General features: G+C 33.7%; 2 protein-coding genes and 1 long non-coding RNA gene across 3 annotated transcripts; all 3 read right to left on the bottom strand.

The window, feature by feature from the left end:
• Nucleotides 1-9,645: 9,645 nt before the first annotated feature.
• Nucleotides 9,646-13,987, bottom strand: LOC133783428 (uncharacterized). Its single transcript, XM_062223052.1, has 6 exons — nucleotides 13,572-13,987; nucleotides 10,836-11,077; nucleotides 10,541-10,756; nucleotides 10,383-10,475; nucleotides 10,196-10,300; nucleotides 9,646-10,117 (listed from the first exon to the last, which is right to left on the bottom strand). The coding sequence occupies exons 1-6, from the start codon at nucleotides 13,927-13,929 to the stop codon at nucleotides 9,773-9,775; spliced, it is 1,359 nt and encodes a 452-aa protein (XP_062079036.1). The 5' UTR covers nucleotides 13,930-13,987; the 3' UTR covers nucleotides 9,646-9,772.
• A 406-nt stretch (nucleotides 13,988-14,393) lies between these two features.
• On the bottom strand, nucleotides 14,394-17,033 carry LOC133783429 (uncharacterized). The gene is made up of 3 exons (XR_009870888.1): nucleotides 16,706-17,033; nucleotides 16,569-16,627; nucleotides 14,394-14,871 (listed from the first exon to the last, which is right to left on the bottom strand). It is a non-coding gene; the product is annotated as an uncharacterized LOC133783429 (long non-coding RNA).
• Nucleotides 17,034-21,757: 4,724 nt separating this feature from the next.
• Nucleotides 21,758-26,277, bottom strand: LOC133783426 (subtilisin-like protease SBT5.4). The gene is made up of 11 exons (XM_062223050.1): nucleotides 26,098-26,277; nucleotides 25,909-26,018; nucleotides 25,729-25,826; nucleotides 25,482-25,649; nucleotides 25,279-25,390; nucleotides 23,480-24,014; nucleotides 23,311-23,408; nucleotides 22,963-23,208; nucleotides 22,749-22,863; nucleotides 22,454-22,667; nucleotides 21,758-22,373 (listed from the first exon to the last, which is right to left on the bottom strand). The coding sequence occupies exons 1-11, from the start codon at nucleotides 26,212-26,214 to the stop codon at nucleotides 21,835-21,837; spliced, it is 2,352 nt and encodes a 783-aa protein (XP_062079034.1). The 5' UTR covers nucleotides 26,215-26,277; the 3' UTR covers nucleotides 21,758-21,834.
• Nucleotides 26,278-26,675: the final 398 nt, after the last annotated feature.

Genomic DNA, 26,675 nt, shown 5'->3' with positions numbered 1-26,675 from the left:
AAAAATATAAAATTCTCCTTCAAGAACTCATTGCCAAAATAATTAAACACCAAAGAAGCCATATCACGAAAAACTCAAAATGTTAAAGAAGCTAAGAAGAAAAAAAGTTCACAAGGTTATACCTCGGAACTAGCTAAATTATAAACTTTACTAGGGATCACTCCAGCATAATATTAGCTGGTAAATATTTGAAAAGATAAAAAAACTAAACAATAATACACCCAAATCATCAATGACTCTAAGATGTTGAAGCTTTTAAGTGATGAATTCTTGCTAATTAATTTATAGACAAAGCACTAATATAAAAATGGGTTTTCCCGACAGTTTTTAATTGTCGCTATTGAGCAATGACGACAGTCGACTAACATCGTACTTGCTTATGCCGGCGTAGGGATAGTTACGCCGACAGTTAAACACTATAACTGTCGGCGTAGAGTCCCGCTAAACAATTACGACAGTCAACAGAATTGACTGTCGTGGTTGAGTGTCAGAATAACCCAGTTTTGTAGTAGTGAAACAATTAACTACATTTATAGACAGAATATGACACTGTATTTCCATTATAACTATAGTACATCAATAATTTAATTTGGTGGAATTAATATTTACTGATCCAGTACTTTCTTTTGGATAGTGGGACATGGAATACTAGCCCTAGGGAAAAGTACCAAGAAAAACTACAGAAAATACTATGTGCCAAAAATGTGACTTTGAAGATATGTGATATATATTTGAAATGATGAGAATCCAAACACAAAAAACATATATAGCTTAAATTTTAGTGTATCAAGTGATAAAGAAAAATTAATATGGATCGTTACCCATATTTTTTATTTATTTATTATTCATCTTATTATAAGTATATTTTTTAAACTGACATTAAATTTTATTTTCTAACTATAGGAAAGTTTAATTAATGTCAGTTAAATAATATATATATACATATAAGAAGGATATTTTTTTATTGACAAAAATAAAAGGGGGACAAATTTTAATTTGTGTGCTGTATTTTTGTAGCACATATATTTATAAGTGTAGGGTTTTCGATAAAGTGATGATGTGCGAAGCATTTTGATTTTTTTGACAGGACTCAATTAACGTTAAATAGAATTAAAGTAATTATTTAGATTCCTTGTCACTTTAATTTGAGATATGGCTCCAAGACTCTTTGTTCACCTAAATTGTTTATAATTGAATCAATTAAATTGATTGATATGGAATAATTGTACCATAATGTTTAAAAAGTATCTTCTAAAGTATGTAGTGTCGGTTAAAACTTAAGATACACAAGCCTAAAATGAAAAAAAAATGTTTATATTGTTACTAAAGTGTTTGTGGCTAGAAGTAAATCACACTACAACAAAAATCAGTTTTAGGGGCGACAATATCAAGGGCGACGTAATGTTAAGTTTTCAATTTTGCAAACATTTTATAAATGTCGAAACTGGAATATGTTGGATGCAATTTAATAAGAGTAAAATAAGTCCAATAGTCTAGTTGAGTCCCTACCTCTTTAGAATTTAATTCGAACCCAAAGCAACGCTCCTAAGCTTATCGATGATCTTAGAATGATTTAGTCCGATTTTAATATCACGTTTTTCCTACGTGCACCAAATGAACAAACGGTTATCATCATAGTATTCCTTATTCAAAATCGTGTCCAATGACATATAATATGACCATATTTAAAATTTCAAGTTCCGGAAGCTCACCCAAGCGGTGCACTATAGCGGTTGGTGGCGGTACTGGAAACGTCGACGAATATATGCATGGCATATATCAAAACCATCCTCTCGATGAGTACATCACGAAAGTAAAGCTCCTCCGCCCAAATGACCTCCGGTGTCGCCGAAAAACGCTTCCAAAGGGCGGAGATACCCAAAATCTTGCCGGAGAAAAACAGCGAGTTGACCGGAATGAATTAGTGGGTTTTGTTCCTCTCTTCATGCTGGTTCCAAAGGTACCAACCACTTGCCAGGTGGTGGTCGGATTTGGCCGGAAAACACAGTCAAAATTGACGGACCAAAACTTTGACTGACTATTCCGAACAACTTACGGCGAGTTGGGCAGTGCCGCTTGGTGGTTGAGGTCGCCGGAGCAAGGTGAATCCAATGAGCCGCCGTATGCCAAAAATGGTGGTTTCCGGAGGTTGGGTCTTAGTGGTGGTGGTGTGTTGTCGTGGAGAGAAGAGAGAAAGAAGAGAAAAAGAAGAGAGAGAGGGCAATCGGGGAAAGAGAAAGAAAAGAAGGAAAAGGAAAAGGAAAAGAAAAGAAAAAAAGACTCTTTTCACTTAAGTGGGTCCCACCCATTTATATATTTTTTTTTCTCAGTCATTACATTCTTCCCTCCTTAAACAAATTTTGTCCCGAAATTTTCCGACTCTGACTCTCCAATAACCTCGTCTTCTCTTTGGTTCTGCCATAAGACCTTGACTACGAGAATTCCTCTATCCCTTATCACCTTTAACTATTTCGCTAGGATTCTGATAGGTTGTTCTTCACATGTCACGTCCTCTTAAAGAGGGATAGCCTCATACTCAATGATGTGCGATGGGTCTAGAGTATACTTCCTCAGCATCGACAAATGGAACACAATTTGAACATGCCCCAACCGCGCTGGTAAGTTTAATCGATAAGCGACCTCCCCATCCCTCTCGATAACCTCGAAAGGTCCAATATACCTCAGGACTAGCTTACCCTTCACTCCAAATCTCGTCACACCAAGCATGGGAGCAACTTTCAAGAAGACATAGTCACCAACCTCAAACTCAACTTCTCATTAGAGGAGATCAGCATAACTCTTCTGACAACTTTGAACGAAATCCAAAATCCAAAATACAAGAACGAAGCATGTCCTCCATAGTTCGGATAGCCCTCTCAAATTGTCCATCTGTCTGAGGGTGGTGAGCGGTGCTCAAGTTAAATTCAGTTCCTAAAGCTTCATGCAATGCTCTCAAAAACCTTGATATAAATTGAGGATCTCTCTCAGAAACAATGCTGGAAAGCAGCCCATGCAGTCGAAGTATATTACCCACATAAAGTCGAGTTAGTTCAGAAACCTTACAATCCTTCCTAATTTGAATGAAATGAGCAGATTTGGTCAAATGTTCGACAACCAACGGGACAGTGTCATGCTTTAATGGTGTTAATGGTAATCCCATCCAAAGTCCATCGTGATCTCATCCCACTTCCATTCTGGTATAGGTACAGGTTGAAGCAACCTTGAAGGTCTCTGGTGCTCAGATTTAACCTGTTGGCAAACCATACACTTAGCTACAAAGTTAGCCACACCTCTCTTCATACTTTCCCAACAATATTGTCTTTTCAAATCTTGGTACATCTTTGTGTTTCCAGGATGTACAACAACCTTAGACCTATGGGCCTCAATCATAACAGACTCTCTAAGATCAGGGATATTTGCAACGACTATTCTTCCCTTATGGTATACGAATTCTTCAGCATTTACTGTCCATCCATCTAATTGCTCACCGTTTTGGATTCGATTCTAGATAAGTCTCAATTTCTCATCTTGCCACTGACATTGCTTAACTTGTTGAAGTAGCACTGTGTAGAAACCGCATTTGCTTTTCCATGAGGATATTTCAAAGTGAAATCATAATTTGCCCTTTACTCGACCCTTCTTCTTTGCCTCAAATTCAAATCTTTTTAAGTAAAGATATACTTTAAACTCTTATGATCAGATTATAATTCAAAATTTTCCCCATATAAGTAGCATCTCCACATTTTCAAGGCAAAAATCACTGCTGCAAGTTCCAAGTCATGTGTGGGGTAGTTCTTCTCATGTGTCTTATATTGGCGTGAAAGATAGGCAACAACCTTGCCATTTGGCATGAGAACTCCACCTAAACCAATACTACCAGAAGCATCAGTAAATACCACAAACGGTTCATCACTATTAGGCACAGCGAATAGTCGTCGTAGTCAATCTTGGCTTAAGTTCTCTAAAAGCTTCTTCACAACTGTCATCCCACACGAACTTTAAATCCTTTCTTGTTAGCTTTTTCAAAGGCATAGAAATTCGAGAAAAATTCTCCACAAAGCGACGATAGTAACCTACTAACCCAAGAAAACTTCGAATCTAAGTAAGGTTCTTCGATTTTTCCCACTGTAAGATAGAATCTATCTTCGCATGAATTCACAGTAATGTCCTCTTGATATTTTACATGCCCTAAGAATTTGACCTCAGTCCTCCAAAAGTCACATTCTTCTTTCTTAGCATATAATTGATGGTCCCTCAAAGTTTGCAACACAACTGTTTAATGTTCTGTATGGTCCTCAGGTGTCTTGGAATACACTAAAAGGTCATCAATAAAAATAACCACAAACTTATCCAAATAGGGTCTAAAGATTCTATTCATAAGGTCCATGTTAAAGGTGCATTCGTTAACCCAAATGGCATCACCAAAAACTCAAAGTGTCCATAACGCGTTTTGAAATTAGTTTTAGGAATATCCTCTTCCTAAATCCTCAATTGATGATAGCCTGAGCTTAAGTCAATCTTGGCAAAACACTTTGAACATTTGAGCTGATCAAACAACTCATATATCATTGGCAATGGATACTTGTTCTTAATTGTCATCAGAATTAATTTCTTATAATCGATGCACAATCACAAGGATCCATCAGATTTCTTGGCAAACAAAACTGGAGCTCCCCATGGGGAAGTACTGTTCCTGATGCACCTTATTCATTAGCTCATCCAATTGCTTCTTCAATTCATCCAACTCTGCAGGTGCCATGCGATAAGGGGTAGTAGAAAATGGTGGAGTCCTGGGAATCAAATCAATGCAAAACTTGGTCTCTCTATCAGGTGGTAGTCCTGGCAAATCCTCAGGAAACATATCTCGAAAGCCACTAACCACTGATATCCAAGGAAACTTGTTTAGAGGCCTAGACTCATCCTCAATTGCAAACAGACTCCCATAACACTCTAAGTTTCTTTTCCCACCTAAACATGCCTTAAGGATAGGATTATGCCTTACTGCATTTATGTTGGATCGATATACAATGAAATCTCCACTTGGAGTTGAGTCACCCTTTTGCGTGAGCAATCAACAAGGGCTTGGTACTTAGACAACCAATCCATGCCAAGAATCACATCAAATTGTCCTATAGGTAACACCATCAGGTTTCCTAATAAATTATGCCATTCAAACACAATACAACCAATTTGCAGATGGTTGATACTTCACCATGCCCTCCCAGGTACACTCAACTGCAATGTAGGACTAAAAGTTTCCCAACTCAAACCCAACATGCTAGCAAACATTAATGATATACAAGAATGAGATGCACCAGTATCAAATACTACATGAGCCCAAAAGTGTGAGATAAGAACCGCACCATCCACAACTCCCTGGCATGCTCGAATCCTGCCAGAATGTCGGCCTCGTTGCTCCCTGGCCATAAGACTTTGTAAGTAGCCACACGAGCTTTTGGAGAACCACCCTTAGCGGTACCATTTCCAAATCCCAAAATATTTGCTCTGGGGACAAAGCTACCCCCAGATGTGGAAAGAGTATGAGTCCCATGTCCATTTGTGTCTCGACTAGTGAAAAAGTTTTCCTTAGGTATAGAGGCGTTGGACATCTTTAGTTGTGTCAGAATGCCTTTGCTAAAGTACTTTGCTCCTATTAGCTTCCTATGGTGGAAATTGGAGAGCAAGTAAAATAATCTATAGAATATGTATATATATGTGTTTATATATGTATGTATTAAGCTATCAAAACTTTCATGCCTGCCTGACAAAATAAATAAATTTATGCATAACGTAGTTGTGAAATCATATGTTATTTTGATTAAAAAAATTAAAGATTTAGACTACTTTAACCCAAATGCATCCCTTAAGTATGCTGGACTATATAACTAATAATTATTGGTTTTATGTCAATGTTTTTCTACCCTTAATCCCAAAACAAATCATATACATATATATATGTATATGTATATGAAATACAATTCATAGAAATATGTATATGAAAAAGAAAAAAAATAAAAAGTAGAAATAAGAGCATCAACCTATTGCAATGAATTTTATCTCCAATGGTTTGTTGACAACTTCCACGCCACCTTGATGGGATAGGTCCAATTCCTTCGTACTCGCTAAAGCTTTTTGATTCAGGCCAAACACCTATACCAACCAACTCTCACCACATTTAAAATTAATTATCTAGAAAATAAAGAAAAGGAAAAAAATTCAAAAATTAAAAAAAAAAAGAATATATATATTTATGGAGCTGATTTTGTTAATCATTGAAAGAATAAACACTTCAAACCAAGCCTCTAAAGTACATTAATATAGGCATTCCATTTTTTTTTTACTAAAATGGGATTAAATTTATTGCCTATATATATATTTAGAGAGAGAGAGAAAGTACCAGTGTCCAAGTTTCCAATAATTACATCTTCACCAAAGTGTGCCTTGTTCCAAATAGATTTAGAAGGAACGACTTCGTTATATCTTTCCAATCCAAGAAACTTCCATGAACGAGTTGTGGCTGGTTTCCCTTCTTTGCTTAGGAAAACCGATATCACATTTGGATGCTCTGTAATAATCAACATTGCATATAGTTAAATCAATTCTTAAAAATTAGTTAACATAATAACAACAAAAATAAAATGCTTACTACGAATTTCTGCAGCTTCTACTTCATCAAGAATTGCAGCAAAGCCATTAATATGTCTATTATACGAGTAAAAGATGGCATCCTTTGCCTTTTCCTCACTACACAACAAGAAAATTACAAACAAGAGTATGTATATATTGTTAGAGAAAATATCCCACGTGGAAAGTGTGTGGGTATTTTCAATAATTTATAAGAGTATGAGTTACTCACCAATTGGTTTTGAGATGGAATCACATACTTCTTACCATGCACCATATATTATACTTCTAAAGCCAAAAGAAAACTCTAACGAGAATCTATCCGATCCAAATCTAAAAACCTCTCCAAAAGAGCCCTTTGTGATTCAGGGATAGTGAGTCAAAGAGAGCCAACGAGCCACTTGCGATCGAGCCGTCCAAGATTGTTGAGCAAAAATAACCACCATCTTAAGGGAAGATGTTAGAGAAAATCACCAATTGATTTTGAGATGAAATCCATACATTTTACCATACACTATATTATACTTCTAAACCACTTTCCACATTCTAACATATATTTGAGAAAACAAAATCATAACAAAGTATAGGCATTGTTAACGTATGTACCTTCCCAAGTAAGATCCAAGAAGGGTGTAATGAGAATTTGTGGCCCTTTCAAGATCATCTGAGGAAGGGTGCACACCATGGGAATGTGCTCCCATGTACACAATATATGGCTGCATGAATACATTGATTATAGCATAATTAAATTTCATGTGAATCAACACACAAAATAAAAGACTGTATTATTATATGCATGAATGAATACATTTTAACATAAACTTCATATAAATGAAGACAAAAAAGACTATATATATATATGTAAATATAGGCTTGCCTTTTTTTCAGAGGCTTCGAGTGGTGATGATATAAGCAAAGTGAAAATGAGAAATATTGAGAGAAGAGAATAAGAAGAAGAAACAACACTAGAGTGTGGTGCCATAGTTTAATATTTAATTAATGTTTATTTTTATTAAAATTTAGTTGCATAATGTTAATGTTAATTTTTTTTAATCTTAATTTTAAAATATATTATTTATATAAAAAAAAACATAAATTACTCAAAAATTGAAAAAAAAATTAAAAAAAATACAGAAAAATTAAAAACAACTAACAAATATTATTAAAAACATATTTTTTAATTTTAATTTTAATAATGATTAAAACTAACAAATATTAAATTTAATTTTTTTAATTTTAATAATGGTTTTCTAATAATATATTTGTTAATTTTATTTAATCAGAACTAACAAATATTATTTTTTTACATATTAATTTAGTATTTATTAAATTACATATTTTACTTATGCTTTATTGAATAGTTTTATTAATTTAAACAAAATTTCTAAGATTTGTTTAAAATTTATTTATTTACTTTAGGATTTAATTATTACTTAAATTATTTAATTAATGTTTATTTTTATTAAAATTTAGTTGCATAATGTTAATGTTAATTTTTTTTAATCTTAATTTTAAAATATATTATTTTACTTATCAATTCACTATTTATTAAATTAGAAATTTTATTGAGTACTTCTACTAATATTCACAATATCTCCAAATTTTACAATTCTATAAAAAATTCGGCAGCATAACGACTATATTTTCATCTATTCCAAAATTTAAAATCCTGCAAATAAGACATAAAAAATATCCAGACCCAGATCATGCAGAGAACATTACAAATACATTTTAAACGACTATATAATTTATAATTATTAGTCTAAATTTTATTAATTATTCAATTTTCTAACCAAAATATTAAAATTCTACTAAAAATTAACAACAACAAATTAATCATCAATATTCATAAAATTTGAATTTTTACTACTAACATAACCAAAAAAAATTAAAATTGACAACAACAACATACTAACATTACCACCAAAATTTTCAAATTAACACTCAAATATTTAATATATTTACTAATATGTTTAATACACATAAAATTCACCAAAACAACATAGAATTTATTTAAAAAAAAATACTAATTACTCATATAACAATTTTCTAATTCCTAATATCATTTTTACTAATACTTATTTTGAAAACCTAAAAATAAATACATTCTATCTAATATAATAATTTCAGATTTTTATTAAAATTAATATTATATTATTTATATAAAAAAACATAAATTATTCAAAAATTGAAAAAAAATTAAAAAAATTAAAAAAAACTTACCAATGCCTTCAATATCTTGCTAGCAATCTCTTTAGTCCAACAAAAACCGAATACCCAACCTTCAAACAAAAACTACAAAATATCATTATACAATTTCATAAATATATATATATAAAAAAATGAATAAATAAACCATACCTTCAACAAATACACAGAAATCCCTTCACCCTTGGCAATTTTGAGGCTTAAAACCGAGCTTTTTGGGAGGAAAATGGCGGAGGGAGGCGGACGGCTCGGAGAAAACCGAGAGAAACTAGAGAGGAAGGAGAAGGGGCTTCGCGGCTGTGGGGTATATTTATAAACCCTCTACCGAGAACATGTTCTCGGTATAGGTTCTTGGTATAGCAACTAAACCTATTTAAAACCGCGAAAATGTCCCGCGCATATGAAATGTCTATACCGAGGACATGTTGTCGGTATAGTCACTACAAAAATCAGGGCCTATACCGAGAACAAATGTCCTCGGTATAAGCCGAAATGTCCTCGGTATATCTTATACTGAGACAATGTCGTCGGTATAAAGTTGTCGGTACAGCCGCGTCGATAAAACAAAACGTCTACCGACGACATTCAAAATGTTCTCGGTATACGTTTTACCGAGGATAATGTCCTCGGTAGAAAGTGACAAATGTCCTCGGTACAACAAACCTCAATTTCTCATCGTACTGGTATATACCGACATCTTGGTGGTATATACCGAGGACAATGTCCTCGGTACAGACTTGTCCCCAATTTTTTTTTATATTTGTTATTCCCTTATTTATTTATTTATTTTGAATTAAATATAAGAAAATAGAATAAAATTAAAACACTTATATTAAAGATATAAAAAAAAACATAAGAGTGTATTCGTTGAATTAAAATAAAGACTTGTCTTAAACATGATAATGTAATAGTCAATTGTAATAAAATTCATACATAAGTCCTACTGAGTCGGTGCTCCAACATCAGGATCATCGGGTGGTGGTGGTGGGGCAGATTGAGATCCCGGGGTGATACAATGAGTCCGGACATGCTCCTCTAACTGTCGAAGACGCTCTCTCATCTCAGACAACTCTTCATCTCTAGTTTGTGAAGGACGAAAATCAAATGGAGTTCGGTCCCTTATGTTAAGGATACGTCCATATCCTTTCTGGTGGCCCCGTCGTTTTCCGAAGACATTTTGTACCAAAGATATGTCTTCATCTTCAGGCGCACTCGAAACTGGTGTGGAACTCTCAGTATCAGTTGCCTGTGTCTGCTGTGTGTCGCGGTATGCACGCAATTCCTCCTGTGATACAATGTATAATGTAATTAAAATTTTGAAACAATTAAAAATTTGAAAAATGTTTAAAAAAACTTAACGTACCCAAGTATTTTTTGCTGTCTCTGTCACCCACCCTGTGCCTGATTTATGGTGAGTATCCATCCAGCTATCCGGGATGGACTCAAGTTGCCCAGTCTCTAAATTGCGCTGTCACGTACATATATTTTTATAAAATTAATAATTAAACGTAAATAAGAAAAATAAACTAAAAAATAATTAATTAACTAACCTTTTTATAGCGTAAGGCTGGGATTGACTGAGAACCTCCATAGCTAAGCTCTTTCAATTTCTTTCTATTTTCCTTGTTGACCACAGAACGTTTCTGCAAAAAGTTATCGTTAGTAATATATTTAATTAAGATAGTTAAGTTTAGCAAGAAATTAATACCGTAATTTCTGGGCGACGGAAAAAATCAATTGCTTTTTGCCACTGCGTATCCGTGCAACCACCATAATGATTTTGTGGCCCATTAATCGTTAAGTGCTCTTTAATATCGTACTTCCAGTCAGAATACTTTTTAGCACACGAAGTATCAATGCCTCTCAAGATCCCAGGCATATGCCCTTCTCCATATCTAGTACGCCCAATATCAAACAAATCATCCTAATTTACAAACATTTATTAGTAAATATCATATATAACATAAAATGAGAATTAACATAAAAATACATAAACTACTTACTTCCAAATGTGCAAGTATTCTTTCTTTCGAGGCATTTGGTACTTTTGACCATTGAGGACAGTCCGGATCTGTGTACTGTCGAACAAGTAATCCGAGCTCTCTTGAGAAATTTGAGCTGTACTCTCCGATCTCTTTATATGTTCTCCCCCGCACATCCCACTCGAGAGGGAGAGGACGCCCCAACTGTTCCCTCTTTTCCCGCGTGTTCAATCCCTTATGGCGTCCACGTTTACTTGGAGGCGCTATTGTATGCAAATTCAACATTTTAAAATTAATATGGATTAATTGTTAAATTTTAAGGAGTATATCAATGTGTAAAATATTACCTCGTTCACAATCAGCTGGGATATCTGCCGGTCCACGTGGAGGATCGCATCCTCCACCATCACCCCCGTGAGATTGAGCAATAACATCAGCCATATCTGTCAAATTAATCGATATTAAAATTACATTTATCAGTTAAAAATGACAATATAAAATTATTTATTGTTAAAAATAATTACTTCAACATATTATAAAATTACCACTTAATTATCACTATAATAATCTTCACTATCATCATCGGTTTCTATGTGTTCATCTTCCTCTTCATCATCTTCATATTCAACCTCCTCCTCCTCCTCCTCCACTTCCTCTTCTCCTCCTCCTCTTCTTCTTCCATTTCCTCCTCCCTCTCCTCCTCAATTGCAACATTATCTATCTCAACAAATTGTAATGGAGCCCCTGTACGTTCAAAGCTGATTTGTGGCAACGGTCCAAGATCAACGAATAATTGGAAATTAGAGGAACTAGTGTCGTGCATAACATCTACTTCTACATCCTCCGCTTGTTCTTCAACTAGTGGGATGTCCCACACATTTCTGTGATGCACTTCTTGGACGACTTTCCAATGAGATTTATTTTTAAGGTCTTCAATGTAGAAAACTTGGTTAGCCTGAGTTGCTAAGATAAATTTATCATCTTTGAAGGCCTCCGAACTGGTTTTGATACTCGTTATGTTTTGCTCAAACTTTAATCCTGAAGACCGATTAGTGTCAAACCATTTGCACTTAAATAATACAACAGAACAACCAGAAAGATAAGACATCACTAAAACTTCTTCCAACTGGCCGTAATAAGTACTATTTTCGACACCCGCTACAGAGACTCCACTATTTTGAGTTTTGCGATTCTTGTCCCTGTCATAACACAAAAATCTTACTCCATTTACAACACACCCAGGGTACGACGCAACACGAGTTGAAGAACCGTTTGCTAAAGAGATTAATTCTTCATCTACTTCCAAGGATCCTGTTTGTCGAAGATGATAAATCTTATTATAAAACCAATTAGGAAATTCCTCTCTATGTAATTGGTCTAGGTTTTCAACACCTCTAGTCTGTAAAATTTCCCTATGCTCTCTGCAAAAAACAAAAACAACTAATTTAAGAGCTACTAATAAGAGTTATAATAAACATGCAATGAAATGATGAACTACTTTAATTACTTACCGAAGATATGGCAAGATCTCATTGCAGTTGTTTAGAATATACCAATCTGCTATTTTCTTCACTTCATCTTCCAAAATTGTCAATGATTTCTTACCAATTGGACGACCCTGAGATCGAAAGACCGACATCTTTTTAAGTGATGGACCAACATCTACATTTCGGTCTGGACGATTGAACTTTGTCTCAACACCTTTCAAGTACATGGAGCAAAATGTTAATGCCTCATCAACCACATATCCTTCTGCTATTGAGCCCTCTGGACGTGCTTTGTTACGGACATAATTCTTCAATTTTTTCATATACCTTTCAAAAGGATACATCCACCTCATGTGAACCGGTCCTCCAAGTATTGCTTCTTCCGGTAAATGTATTAGTAGATGGACCATGATATCGAAAAAAGCAGGTGGGAAAATATTCTCTAACTTGCAAACAATCTCAACAATTGAAGTTTGGACTTTTTCTAAATCTGAGACTTTTAGAGTTCTCGCACAAATGAGCTTGAAGAAAGTGCATAACTCAATAATAGTTGTACTCATTGATTTCTCTAGGAATGCATGCACACCAACTGGCAAAAGGCGTTGCATAATGATGTGACAATCATGCGATTTCAAACCAGTTATCTTATTGTCATTGTCAATCACATTTTTCCTTAGGTTAGATCCAAAACCATCTAGAAACTTCACTGATTTAAGAAATCGACAAAACTTTTGGCGATCTTCAACAGTGAAAGTGAATTTGGCCGCAGGCTTTTGTATCCGACCATTCAACTTCCTCAGCTGTAACTCTGGTCTCATCTTCATCTTCTCCAAGTCTACTCTGGCACTAACTGTGTCTTTGGTCTTATTCTCCAGCCCAACTATTGTGCCTACTAAACTGTCACACACATTTTTCTCAACATGCATAACATCTAGATTGTGTCGCAACATTATGTTGGCCCAATATGGGAGCTCAAAAAATATACTTTTTTTCCGCCAACCAACTTGCTCTTTTGTACGCTTTCTTTTTTGGCCGCCATAACTGACATGCTTACCAGGAAGAGAATCAGGTATAAAACTCATTTGTGTGAACATTTCTTGCATGGTTAATGGCTGTGGTGGTAATCTCTTTTCAACGACACCATATGTCTTCTTGTCCCTTCTAATGACATGTTTGATTGGTAAAAAATGTCTATGACCATAAAAAGCAACCTTCTTTTGTAAACGAATAGATGGTGTTGCCACATTGCAAGTAGAGCAAGCATGATAACCTTGAGCAGTCCATCCAGAAAGGCTACTCCTTGCTGGGTAATCGTTTATAGTCCACATCAAAGCTGCCCGAAGAGTGAAGAAACTGCCATCGACTGCATCTCGAGTCTGTACACCAGTCACCCATAATTCTTTTAACTCATCAATCAATGGTCTTAAGAAAACATCAAAATCTTTTCCTGGCGAATGAGGTCCCGGAATTAATAAACTCAACATGAAATTAGTTTCTCTCATGCACAACCATGGTGGCAAGTTATATGTCGTCAACACTACTGGCCACATACTATAAGACAGACTCATATTACCAAAGGGATTGAATCCATCTGCAGCCAATCCAAGCCGCACATTCCTGGGTTCCATTGCAAATGTTGGATTATTTCGGTCAAAGTCCTTCCAAGCTTTCCCATCAGCAGGATGACGCAATACACCATCTTCTTGTATACGTTGCTCGTGATGCCATCTCATATGTTGAGCAATGTGCCTCGATGCATATTTTCGCATTAACCTAGGGGTTAAAGGAAAATAACGCATCACTTTATGAGGCACTTTCTTTCCCTTGGTGTTCTTGTCCACCCATCGATCCTCTCCACAAACAGGACATTTGCTTTTTCCAGCATGTTCTTTCCAAAACAGTGCGCAATCATGCTTGCAGACATGGATTGACTCGTAGCCCAATCCAAGTTTCCGCAACAACCTTCTCGCTGCATAGTGCGATTTTGGAAGCTTATTTGGGGCTGGAAATGCATCATGTAACAACTCCAGCATTCCATCAAATATTTTGTTGGGAATTTTTCCCAACACTTTGAAATTCATTAACTTCACTAGGAAATTCAATGAAGTGTAATTTTGACACCCGGGGAATAATGGAGCCTCGATCTCAGCAAACAAATCGTTATAATGTTGCCCACTCCTGTAGTCAGTTGTAGGTATCTCTTGACCGCGCTCATTCTCCGCTTGTTCGTCATTGTCATTTTGCATAAGATCAGTGAGAACATCCATCATCTCATCTTCATCATTTTGATCTATCCGAGCTCTCATTGGTATTATTTCATCCTCTCCATGCCAATGCCAATTGGTATATTTCCGTAGAAAACCATTTACAAAAAGATGATTTTCTAATACATCAATCGTCTGAAATTCAACGTTGACACACCTCCTACACGGACATTTCACCAATCCCCTTGAGTCAACGCACTGCCGGGCTCTCTGGAGAAAATCCATCACACCAGCCTCATACTCATCGGATAATCGATCTGTCAAATTAATCCAACTCTTGTCGATCGACATTGTATGAATGTAGCACTGCACAGAACACTAATCATCAAACTTACAATCAATTTGTGTGTGTCCTAATTCAGAGAGAGGCAAATGTAAGAGTCTTCAATGACTCACCCTCTCTAAACGGGTCTAAGGCTTCTTATGATGAACACTAAAAAAATATAATATTATCACTATGTGATAATAACACTATTATATCTTTGGTAATAATTTCTTATTACCAAAGAAAAAAGCAAATATAATTAAATATGTTTTTTTAATGTCTTATGCTTTTTGAAGTTAATTATGTTGTTTTATGATATCTAACTATAATATATTTCAGTGTAAATATTATTAAACTTATTTAAATTTGACATATTAATTTAGTATTTATTAAATTACATATTTTACTTATGCTTTATTGAATAGTTTGATTAATTTAAACAAAATTTCTAAAATTTGTTTAAAATTTATTTAACTACTTTAGGATTAATTTTTATTTTTATTAAAATTTAGTTGCATAATGTTAATGTTAATTTTTTTTATTCTTAATTTTAAAATATATTATATATATAAAAAACATAAATTATTCAAAAATTGAAAAAAAATATTAAAAAAAATACAGAAAAATAAAAAACAACTAACAAATAATATTAAAAACATATTTTTTTAATTTTAATTTTAATAATGATTAAAACTAACAAATATTAAATTTAATTTTTTTAATTTTAATTTTAATTTTAATTTTAATAATGGTTTTCTAATAATATATTTGTTAATTTTATTTAATCAGAACTAACACATATTATTTTTTTACATATTAATTTAGTATTTATTAAATTACATATTTTACTTATGCTTTATTGAATAGTTTGATTAATTTAAAAAAAAATTCTAAGATTTGTTTAAAATTTATTTAACTACTTTAGGATTTAATTATTACTTAAATTATTTAATTAATGTTTATTTTTATTAAAATTTAGTTGCATAATGTTAATGTTAATTTTTTTAATCTTAATTTTAAAATAAATGATTTTACTTATCAATTCAATATTTATTAAATTAGAAATTTTATTGAGTACTTCTACTAATATTCACAATATCTCTAAATTTTACAATTCTATAAAAAATTCGGCAGCATAACGACTATATTTTCATCTATCCCAAAATTTAAAATCCTGCAAATAACACATAAAAAATATCCAGACCCAGATCATGCAGAGAGCATTACAAATTCATTTTAAATGACTATATAATTTATAATTATTAGTCTAAATTTTATTAATTATTCAATTTTCTAACCAAAATATTAAAATTCTACTAAAAAATAACAACAACAAATTAATCATCAATATTCATAAAATCTGAATTTTTACTACTAACATAAGCAAAAAAATTAAAATTGACAACAACAACATACTAACATTACCACCAAAATTTTCAAATTAACACTCAAATATTTAATATGTTTACTAATATGTTTAATACACATAAAATTCACCAAACACAACATAGAATTTATTTAAAAAAAATACTAATTAATCATTTAACAATTTTCTAATTCCTAATATCATTTTTACTAATACTTATTTTGAAAACCTAAAAATAAATACATTCTATCTAATATAATTATTTCAGATTTTTATTAAAATTAATATTATATTATTTATATAAAAAAACATAAATTATTCAAAAATTGAAAAAAAAATTAAAAAAATTAAAAAAAATTAAAAAAAACTTACCAATGCCTTCAATATCTTGCTAGCAATCCCTATAGTCCAACAAAAACCGAATACCCAACCTTCAAACAAAAATTAGAAAATATCATTATACAATTTCATAAATATATATATATATAAAATGAATAAATAAACCATACCTTCAACAAATACACAGAAATTCCTTCACCCTTGGCAATTTTGGGGCTTAAAACCGAGCTTTTATGGAGGAAAACGACTATAATCGGCGGAGGGAGGCGGAGGTTTCGGAGAAAACCCAGAGAAACCAGAGAGGAAGGAGAAGGGGCTTCGCGGCTGAGTGTGATATTTATAAACCCTATACCGAGAACATGTTCTCGGTATAGGTCCTCGGTATAGCAACTAAACCTATTCAGAACCGCGAAAATGTCCCGCGCATATGAAATGTCTATACCGAGGACATGTTGTCGGTATAATGTTCTCGGTATTGAACCTTTTTTTTGTAGTGAGTGTTCTCGGTATAGAACCTTTTTTTTGTAGTGTCAAGAGATTCAATTGTGGATGGAACAGGGCTGCGGTTTTCTCTTTATTATTTATAGAATACGAAAGTGAGTAACATAAGTTATTGCATCTCCCATGTGAACTCCTATGAAAAAGTTTGAAAAAATAATATAAAAAATCAAATTAATATGATTTTTTATATATAAATTATATTAAAATAAATTTTAGTGATCGATGGATCACTTTTCGCATATAATGTTGTTTTTTTATCGCCGCTATATTGATCCAATTATACCTTTTTTTTTTTCTTCCTTTCAAATAGGAAGGAATAAGAAAAGAGGAGTGAGATATTATTAAAAAAATCTATAGATGTAAGAGAAGACATTTTAGCAATATATGTAAAAAAAAAAATTATAAAACAGAAAATCTGATGGAGTATATTCTTTTTCTTTTAACATTGTTCGTTATGTTTTAAATAAATATACATTTATACAATTCATTATGAGTACTCTAAAAGGAATTAATCATCTCAATTTTTAATTATATATTCAAATAAATAATTGAAGTCATGGCATGGCATGGTTGAAAAAAAAAACAATATAGACTTTTTTTTTTGGTAAATCAGCAAGCTTGTATTAATCACAACTACTTACAAACACCAATAAATACAGACACCAAACACAAAACAAAACAACTAAACTACATTAATTACAATATAACTCCCTCACCCAGATCAAATCCTCCTTACCAAGATTCCTATCAAATAACAATCTCAATCTACCACAAATATCTGCTTTAATGTTCTGAGAGACACAGGAAATTAAAGGGACCTGATGAGACCAAAAAGCTGAGTTTCTAGCCAACCATATGTGGTACACACAGGCAGCAAGAGAACACAGATACACTCTTCTTTTACAATCAGACTGTCTGCAACGCCTTATCCAATTCATCAAACCAGTCAGCTCACATTGGTGTGATCCAATTCGTAACCAGTTCAATATAGAGATTAGACAACTCTTACTAAACTGGCAATCAAAAAATAAGTGTCTGTGGCTTTCATCAAACTGACCACAAATGACACAAGTAGAGTCTTGGGCTATTCCAAACCGAAAAAGTCTGTCTTTAGTAGGCATCCTCTGCTTTAACACCAACCAAGAGACAAACTTATGCTTTGGTATGCCTAATCTATCCCAGATAGCAGCAAATTTCCATCTGATCTGGGAGGTATTCTTCATCAACTTATACAAGTTGGCTATACTATAATGATCCCAGTTGAGCATAGTTCCTTGATAAGACTCCTTGAACTCCTCCTTAATCCTTACAATTCTTTGCCAATACCAGCTGCTGGAGCTAGGCGCTGTATAGCTCCACCAATCTTCTTGTTTTAAGTAAATCGCATGAATCCATTTCACCCACAAGTTCTCTTCTTTTTTTTCTATAGCCCAGACATGTTTTCCAATGGCACACCTATTCCATAGCCCCACATCTCTGAACCCCAGCCCTCCTCTCTGCTTAGGAAGAGTTACTTCAGCCCAGGAAACTCTCCCTTTCCCATTCAATCTGTCACCACCATTCCAAAGGAAGCTTCTGCAAATCTGATTGATTCTCTTTATCACAGTTTGAGGCAAAATAACTATTTGGGACCAGTAATTGTTTATGGAGAGTAAAACAGAATTTATGAGGACACACCGGCCAGCATAGGACAGATTCCTAGAACTCCAAATTCTCAACCTTTTCACCATCTTATCCACCAAACATTCACACTCAGATATAGAAATTCGCTTATTACTAATAGACATCCCTAAATACAAGAAAGGGAGATTACTTCTCTGAAAACCAGAAGCCTCTGTTAGATGATACCAGTCCTCCTCTTTCATCCCAGCTCCATAAATGGCGGATTTCTTCTGGTTAGCCTTCAACCCAGAGGACTCCGAAAATAATTGGAACCCTCTTAATAGCATATACGCTGCTTTGAAATCCCCCCTACTGAACAACAATAAATCATCTGCAAAGCACAAGTGAGTTAATTGCAAACAGCCACATCTAGGATGATAGTGAAAGTTAGAGTGTAAAGCTACTCTAGCTAGTATTCTAGATAAGTACTCCATCCCAATCACAAACAAAAGAGGGGACATTGGATCCCCTTGCCTTAAACCTCTTCTAGCCTGAATCAAATCTGAAGGGGTCCCATTAATCACAATCGAGAATCTAGCTGTTGAGACACAAACCATAACTAATTGAATAAACTGGGTTGGAAATTTAAGAGCAGCCATCATTTCTTGTAAGAAGTTCCAATCTAGGGAGTCATAGGCCTTCTGAAGGTCAATCTTAACAAGGCAAGCTGCTTTAGCATTTTTCCTTCCATACTCTCTAACCAAATCCTGACATAGCATAATATTATGAGCTATGTTTCTTCCTTTGATAAAACCACTCTGGTTTTCAGAAATAATCCATGGAAGAATCTCCCTGAGCCTATTACAAATCAGCTTTGTTGCAATCTTATATACCACATTACAACAAGCTATAGGCCTAAAGTCACTCACATTCTTAGGACAACTCGACTTAGGGATAAGAATGATATTGGTAGTATTAATTTCTTTAAGTATCCTCCCCGAGTGAAGAAATGAGAGAACTGCCTGAATAAGATCATTACCAGTGACTTCCCACGTTTGTTTATAGAACGCACTACTGTACCCGTCTGGCCCAGGAGATTTTTCATCAGGGATTGAAAAAAGAGCAGCTCTGACCTCCTCTGGAGTATAACTTCCACACAAAAACTCAGCTTGCTGTGATGATACAGTAGCTCCTTGCTGCACTACTGAATTCAAAACAGATCTTCTCCCACTCATTTCTGTGCCAAGTAACTCAGTATAGTAATCCTTAAAAGCTTGTTGCACATCTTCCTGCCTATCCAACCAATTACCCTTCATATCCCAAATAGAGTATATGGCATTCTGAATATTTCTGTACCGAATACTATTATGAAATAATTTTGTGTTCTCATCTCCTTGTTTTAACCACTCCTCTTTGACCTTCTGCTTGAGGAAATGGATCTTATTGTTGTTAGCTTCCTGATACTCCTTCCTTCTAGTGATCTCCTCTTCAATCAGTTGGCTAACAATATAGACTTTTATTATTATTAATATTATTATTATTTGTAGTGGTGTGTGTGTGGAGATTGGAGAATGGTGTGGATAAGGGTGCATGTGATATTTTTCACGAAGAGAACACAATGTGAAACCCTGCTATAATGGCCGAGAAAGGGAGAGATGAGAAAAAGATAATAGAGGAATTGGAGAATGTAATTATAAGAACATGACACTTCAATATCCCCACTATATTTCATTCCTAAGGGGGTGTTTGGTATGAGGTTTGGGTTTGGGAGAGAAGAGTTAGAGGAGGTTTAGATTAAAGGAATGTTAAACTCAAGTATTTAAAAGAGTTAAGATTACCCTCAAATCAAGTTAAAAAATAGGACTCACTTGGAAACACAAACCCCCAAGCCATTAAAAATAAATTTATCAAACATGGGTTAGATTTGACATTTCCATTCCCACCAAACCAAACCCTCATACCAAACACCCCTTAAGTGTTATAACATGTGTGGGTAAAAAAAGAAGAAGAATATAACAATCCTATTTAATTTATTCTGCATATTAGGATTTTTCACACGCCTTTAGAATTTCTTATATATATCTAGTATCAAGAACCACGCTATATATACCTCTACCTTGATTATATTTCAAAATACATGTCTGATATCTATAGTTTTTTATTTTGGCTGATTAATTCAGCTCACAAATTTTTAGTCATTTGATGACCTTCAATGCCTTCAACTTTTTATCTGAATAAGGTGAAATGTTTGAGACCCAATATATCTTATTAGTAGTAGTAGGAGAAATCATGGTTTTTATATTTGTGTGGTTGTGGATGAATCCTCAATATGTAGTATATTGAGTTGGAGTGTTGCTATTCGGTACTTTAAGGTGTCCAACGCCACATGAGGTGTCCCTTCATGATTAGTTAGTGATACTGCATAATCTTTATTAAATTCAAATAAATAGGACTCGATATTGGAATGTACCAATGACGGTATGCCACCTACTTGTGGTGTTGGGCGTTGTAGTTGTGTGTGATTTGTTTTCTTCATTTTGACAACATATAACGTGAATATTTGGTTTTTTTATTCTTTCATTTCTTTCATGTTTATTTGAGCACATTTCTTTCATGTATATTGTAGCCATTTAGAGCATCCTGCAAATTTCCAGAAAATTATGAATAGTTTACAGTACCAAAAACTACGTTCAACACATGTTGTTGCACTCGTGACTAATTTTTTTTATGTGCATGGAAAACAATATGTTTGAACCAAGTTTTCGGTACTGTAAACTATTTAAAATTTTCTGAAAATTTGCAGGATGCTTTAAATAGCTACAATATACATGGTCATAAAAAAAAGTCGAGTCGAAAATTGTTCACGGGTCGAGAAACACTGAGAGCCTTATCGGTAGGACTTAAAGTGAAGCCTCTATAGAAGAATTGTCATATATATATATATATATAGTTTAAGAGTAAAACAAGTTTTCATATATTGAAGGCAAAATGAGTAAATAAAACTCAGGATGAATATTTTTGGAGTTTAAAAAAAAAATAACAGAAATTTACATAAATCATGATCACTCCAATAATATTATTAAATTTGTTATTGGTGGTACACTTCTAGCATCCATAAATATATAAAACTGCATGAACTTTATAGATAAAGTACTTTAATATTATCAAAATATTGTACATACACTTCTGTTATCTTCTAGTACTTGACTACTATGGGACTCCTAACGTAGTGCTTCCCATCTGACCATTTCAACTGTCCAAACACATAGTTTTTAGGCTTCCCAACAACCTTTGGCTTCAAAATAATCTCAAATTTCTTTTCCTCACCAATTTTGCTAAATTTCAAGCTTGTGGGCTTAACATAGATAGAAACTCCATTTGGGGCCCTCACATATGCCTTGTAGGTACCCGGGGAGCCAACATTCTTAACTTTTCTAGTAATTATCACTGATTGTGAACTAAGATTATTAACCACAATGGAAGGATAGTTGAAGTTAGCTAGATTAAATGAGGTGGGACATTTATTATATGGCTTCTTAGTAAATTTTTCAAGCAATGTTTCATCAATGCCATGAGCACATAAAAAGTCCACATAATCTTCAATAGTTCGGTCATAGACAAGTCCAGGGTCCATAGCTCGATTTGGTTGCACATGGCCTGAACCATATTCAAAAGGTGATGCTTTTTTCTTGTTCCAATCCAACAATGGCCCCTTGTTGCTATCTTGTACTCTTGCTGCATATAGTTCATTTTCATGATAAATAAGGAATCTTAGCCCAAGTACATGGAATATATATATTTATAAATATATGTACCTGTAGTCATTATAGCCGAATGAATTGCAGCTGGACTCCAATCTGGATGAAGTGTTTTGAGAAGACCAGCAATCCCAGAAACATGAGGGCATGCCATCGAAGTTCCAGAAATTATATTGAATGGGACTCGACGTTTATCAAATGTTAGTTTAGTTGGTCCAACAGCTTCAGTGAATGCAGCAAGAATATTTACTCCAGGTGCTGTGATATCTGGCTGTGATTGTATTTAACAAGGAGAAAGTCATTTAGCAATTACATTTAACAAGAACGAAATTAGAGAATTTGTAAGGTAGACCTTGAGCAAAGCTGGCTCTATGGGATTTGGTCCTCTTGATGAGAATGAAGCCATAATTGGTGATGGTTTTACTCTCACTTCAGTCTTTGCCGGAGATATGTAAGCTATAGGGTTCCTGAATTGACAAAAATATCATAGGTCAAAGTTAATAAGCATTTTTGTTTTGGTGAAGAAAAGATGCATAATGAAACAACTCAAGAATTTTAGTTGGTACTTAGTAGTGTTGAGGTATTCATATACAAAAGTTCCCTCTGTGGCATTGAGATGAGATGTAGGAAGAACATAGGTCTCAGCTTCTGTGTCGTTAATAAGAATATGATTAATTAGAATCATTCCAACAGCGCCAGCAAGATGAGCTTGGTGACTCTTGTTAGAGGGACTAATCTCATCCCCAGCTACACAAATCAAGATCTTTCCCTTCACCTTATTTGGATCAAGACTATTAGGACGGCACAATGTACTGGACAAAACATACAGCAATTATTATACATTAGTGTTCTCTATAGTTAATTTTATCTAACAAGTTAAACTAGCATTTAGTATATTATTTTAACCTACGTACGCTTTTAGAGGATTTACTTCAGCAACTTTAGCATCTGCACCATTGATCAATGGATAAAACTTTTGAGAAGGCAAGCTACTTGATGAAAGGCTTGCTCCCTGTCATTGTATTATATATAATTACAAAATATTACATAAATCAAACTTTGAAAGACTTAAATATGTTTTACCTTAAGTTTTTTTTTGTTCCCAAGAGTTACGTAACTATTGAACTCACGATCAATTGTACTTGCTGCCACAGTTAACATCCACGGTGAAACATTATTTACAGTCTTAGGATCAGGTCCATCGTTTCCAGCCCCGGCAACCACGACAATGTTGTTCATAATGGCATGAAAACTTCCAATTGAAATGGGATTATCAAGAAAATCACTTGCAGGGAAAACAAGAGAGAGAGAAAGAACGTCCACGCCATCAGCTATTGCAGCTTCAAATGCTGCCAATGTGTCAGCACCGTCACCCGTAGGCCATAGAACTTTGTAAGCAGCCACACGAGCTTTTGGAGAACCACCCTTAGCGGTACCATTTCCAAATCCCAAAATATTTGCTCTGGGGACAAAGCTACCCCCTGCTGTGGAAAGAGTATGAGTCCCATGTCCATCTGTGTCTCGACTAGTGAAAAAGTTTTCCTTAGGTATAGAGGCGTTGGACATCTTTAGTAGTGTCAGAATGCCTTTGCTAAAGTACTTGACTCCTATTAGCTTCCTATGGTGGAAATTGGAGAAAAAAGATTATTCAACTTTAAAAACAGTAATGTCGTTTAGTAACTTTTTTGTTTTTCTTTGTTTGTTTGTTTGTTTTTTTTTTTTGCGTATAGTATATATATTACAAGTAAAATAATCTATAGAATATATATATTTATATATGTATGTATGTATTAAGCTATCAAAAATTTCATGCATGCCTGACTAAATAAATAAATAAAAATGTGCTTGTTCCTATTTAAATTTCTATATATTGTCTAATAATATATATATATATATATAGGCATAGTTAGTTGTACAACTTATATCACATATTGTATATAGCTAGGTTCTCAATTTATAATTTATAATTTATTATTATTGGCTTTAATATTCTATCCCCCAATTTATTTTTGGCTTTAAAACAAAAATATGCAAATTATTTGGGAAAATAGGATTCAAATGTGAGTTAAGGATCTAAATGGAAATGGTGGTATATGTTGGAACCTTTAATTAAATGACAATTACATTAATTTGACAGAAAAATGTTGCAAAAAAAGATATGAAAGGACTAATAGCTAAGTCTAAAGTATTTGGAAAGATAAAGATATACAAATACAAAAATTTAAAAGTTAATTAATGATGTAGAAATTTTTCTTACAATTCACCCTCTAATTACTACAATACATGCCTAATCTCAATGTAATATGCATAAAAAACAACTACAAAATTAATCTTTTACTCATTCTAAATGAATATATGTATATATGTATATGACAGTTCTTTTATAGGGGCTTCACTTTAAGCCTTACCGGTGGGACCCTCAGTATTTCTCGACTCGTGAACAGTTTTCGGCGTGATTTTTTTAATAACTGTGTATATTGTAGCTATATAGAGCATCCTGCAAACTTTTAGAAAATTCTGAATAGTTTACAATACAAAAAACTAGGTTAAAAAATGTTGCTTTCCACGTGCATAAAAAAAATTAGTCACGCGTGCAACAACATGTTTGAACTTAGTTTTTGGTACTGTAAACTATTCAGAATTTTCTGAAAATTTGCAAGATACTCTAAATAGCTACAATATACATGGTCATAAAAAAAATCACACCGAAAATTATTCACGGGTCGAGAACACTGAGAGCCCCACCGGTAGGGCTTAAAGTGAAGCTCCTATTGGAGAATTCCCACCGGTAGGGCTAACCAATTATGAGATGACACCTCATATGGTGTCAAAAAACAACACTCAAAAGGAAAACAATAAAAAGTAGAAATAAGAGGATCAACCTATTGCAATGAATTTTATCTCCAATGGTTGGTTGACAACTTCCACGCCATTTTGATGGGATAGGTCCAATCCCTTCATACTCACTGAAGCTCTTTGATTCAGGCCAAACACCTACCAATAACCAACTCTCACCACATTTAAAATTAATAATCCAATAAGAAATATACATATATGATTTCAATTAAGAGATAAATAAAAGTACCACTGTCCAAGTTTCCAATAATTACATCTTCACCAAAGCGTGCCTTTTTCCAAATAGATTGAGAAGGAACGACTTCGTTATATCTTTCCAATCCAAGAAACTTCCATGAACGAGTTGTGGCTGGTTTCACCTTTTTGCTCAAGAAAACCGATATCACATCTCGATGCTCTGTAACAATCAACATTGCATATAGTTAAATCAATTCTTAAATAATTAGTTAACATAACAACAAAGATAAAATGCTCACTTCGAATTTCTGTAGCTTCTACTTCATCAAGAATTGCTGCAAAGCCATTAATATGTCTATTATACGAGTAAATGATGGCATCCTTTGCCTTTTCCTCACTGCACAACAAGAAATAAAATACCTAGAATAAATAATGTACATATACATATATACACATATACATATATTTAACACAAGTACCTTCCCAAGTAAGATCCAAGAAGGCTGTGATGAAATTTTGTGGCCATTTCAAGAGCATCTGAGGAAGGGTTCAGACCATGGGAATGTGTTCCCATGTACACAATATATGTCTGCATGAATACATTTTAACATAAACTTCATTTAATAAATAAAGAGAAAAAGACTAATAATATATATGTATATTCTTGCCTTTTTTTCAGTGGCTTCGAGTAGTGATGATTGAAGCAAAGTGAAAATAAGAAACATTGAGAGAAGAGATGAAGAAGAAACAACACTAGAGTGTGGTGCCATAGCTTTCCCTTTCATTAGATTCAATTGTGGATAGAGTACAGAGCTACGGTTTATTCTTAATTTATAGACACCAATGTGAGTAACATAAATTATTGCATCTTTCATGTGATCATATTCTATTAAAAAAGTAATTTAAATAACCAAATTAACATGTTTTTTATTAACAGAGTTTATATTAAAATAAATTTTAGTGGTCGATGGAAGTATCACATTTTTGTGATACACGTTGTTCTCTCCTGCTTCTCAATTATTTAAAAGGGGACAAGGATAAGTGAAAGTAATAATAAAGAAAATAATGCATGGCCGATGGCCCCATATGTGTGAAGAAAATTAGCATAAAACACAAATTATAATAAGGGACATTATTATTTCTGTTTGAATATGTATACATATGTATCCATGGTCCATGATTTAATGCAAACAATAGGGAATATTTCAAGAGAACCACACAATAAATATATTATCTTCTTACTCCA

This window comes from Humulus lupulus, chromosome 6, assembly GCF_963169125.1.
Source record: "Humulus lupulus chromosome 6, drHumLupu1.1, whole genome shotgun sequence".
Classification (NCBI taxonomy): domain Eukaryota; kingdom Viridiplantae; phylum Streptophyta; class Magnoliopsida; order Rosales; family Cannabaceae; genus Humulus; species Humulus lupulus.
Note: the sequence above shows the minus strand (reverse complement) of the source record. Positions and strands in the feature narration are given on the sequence as shown.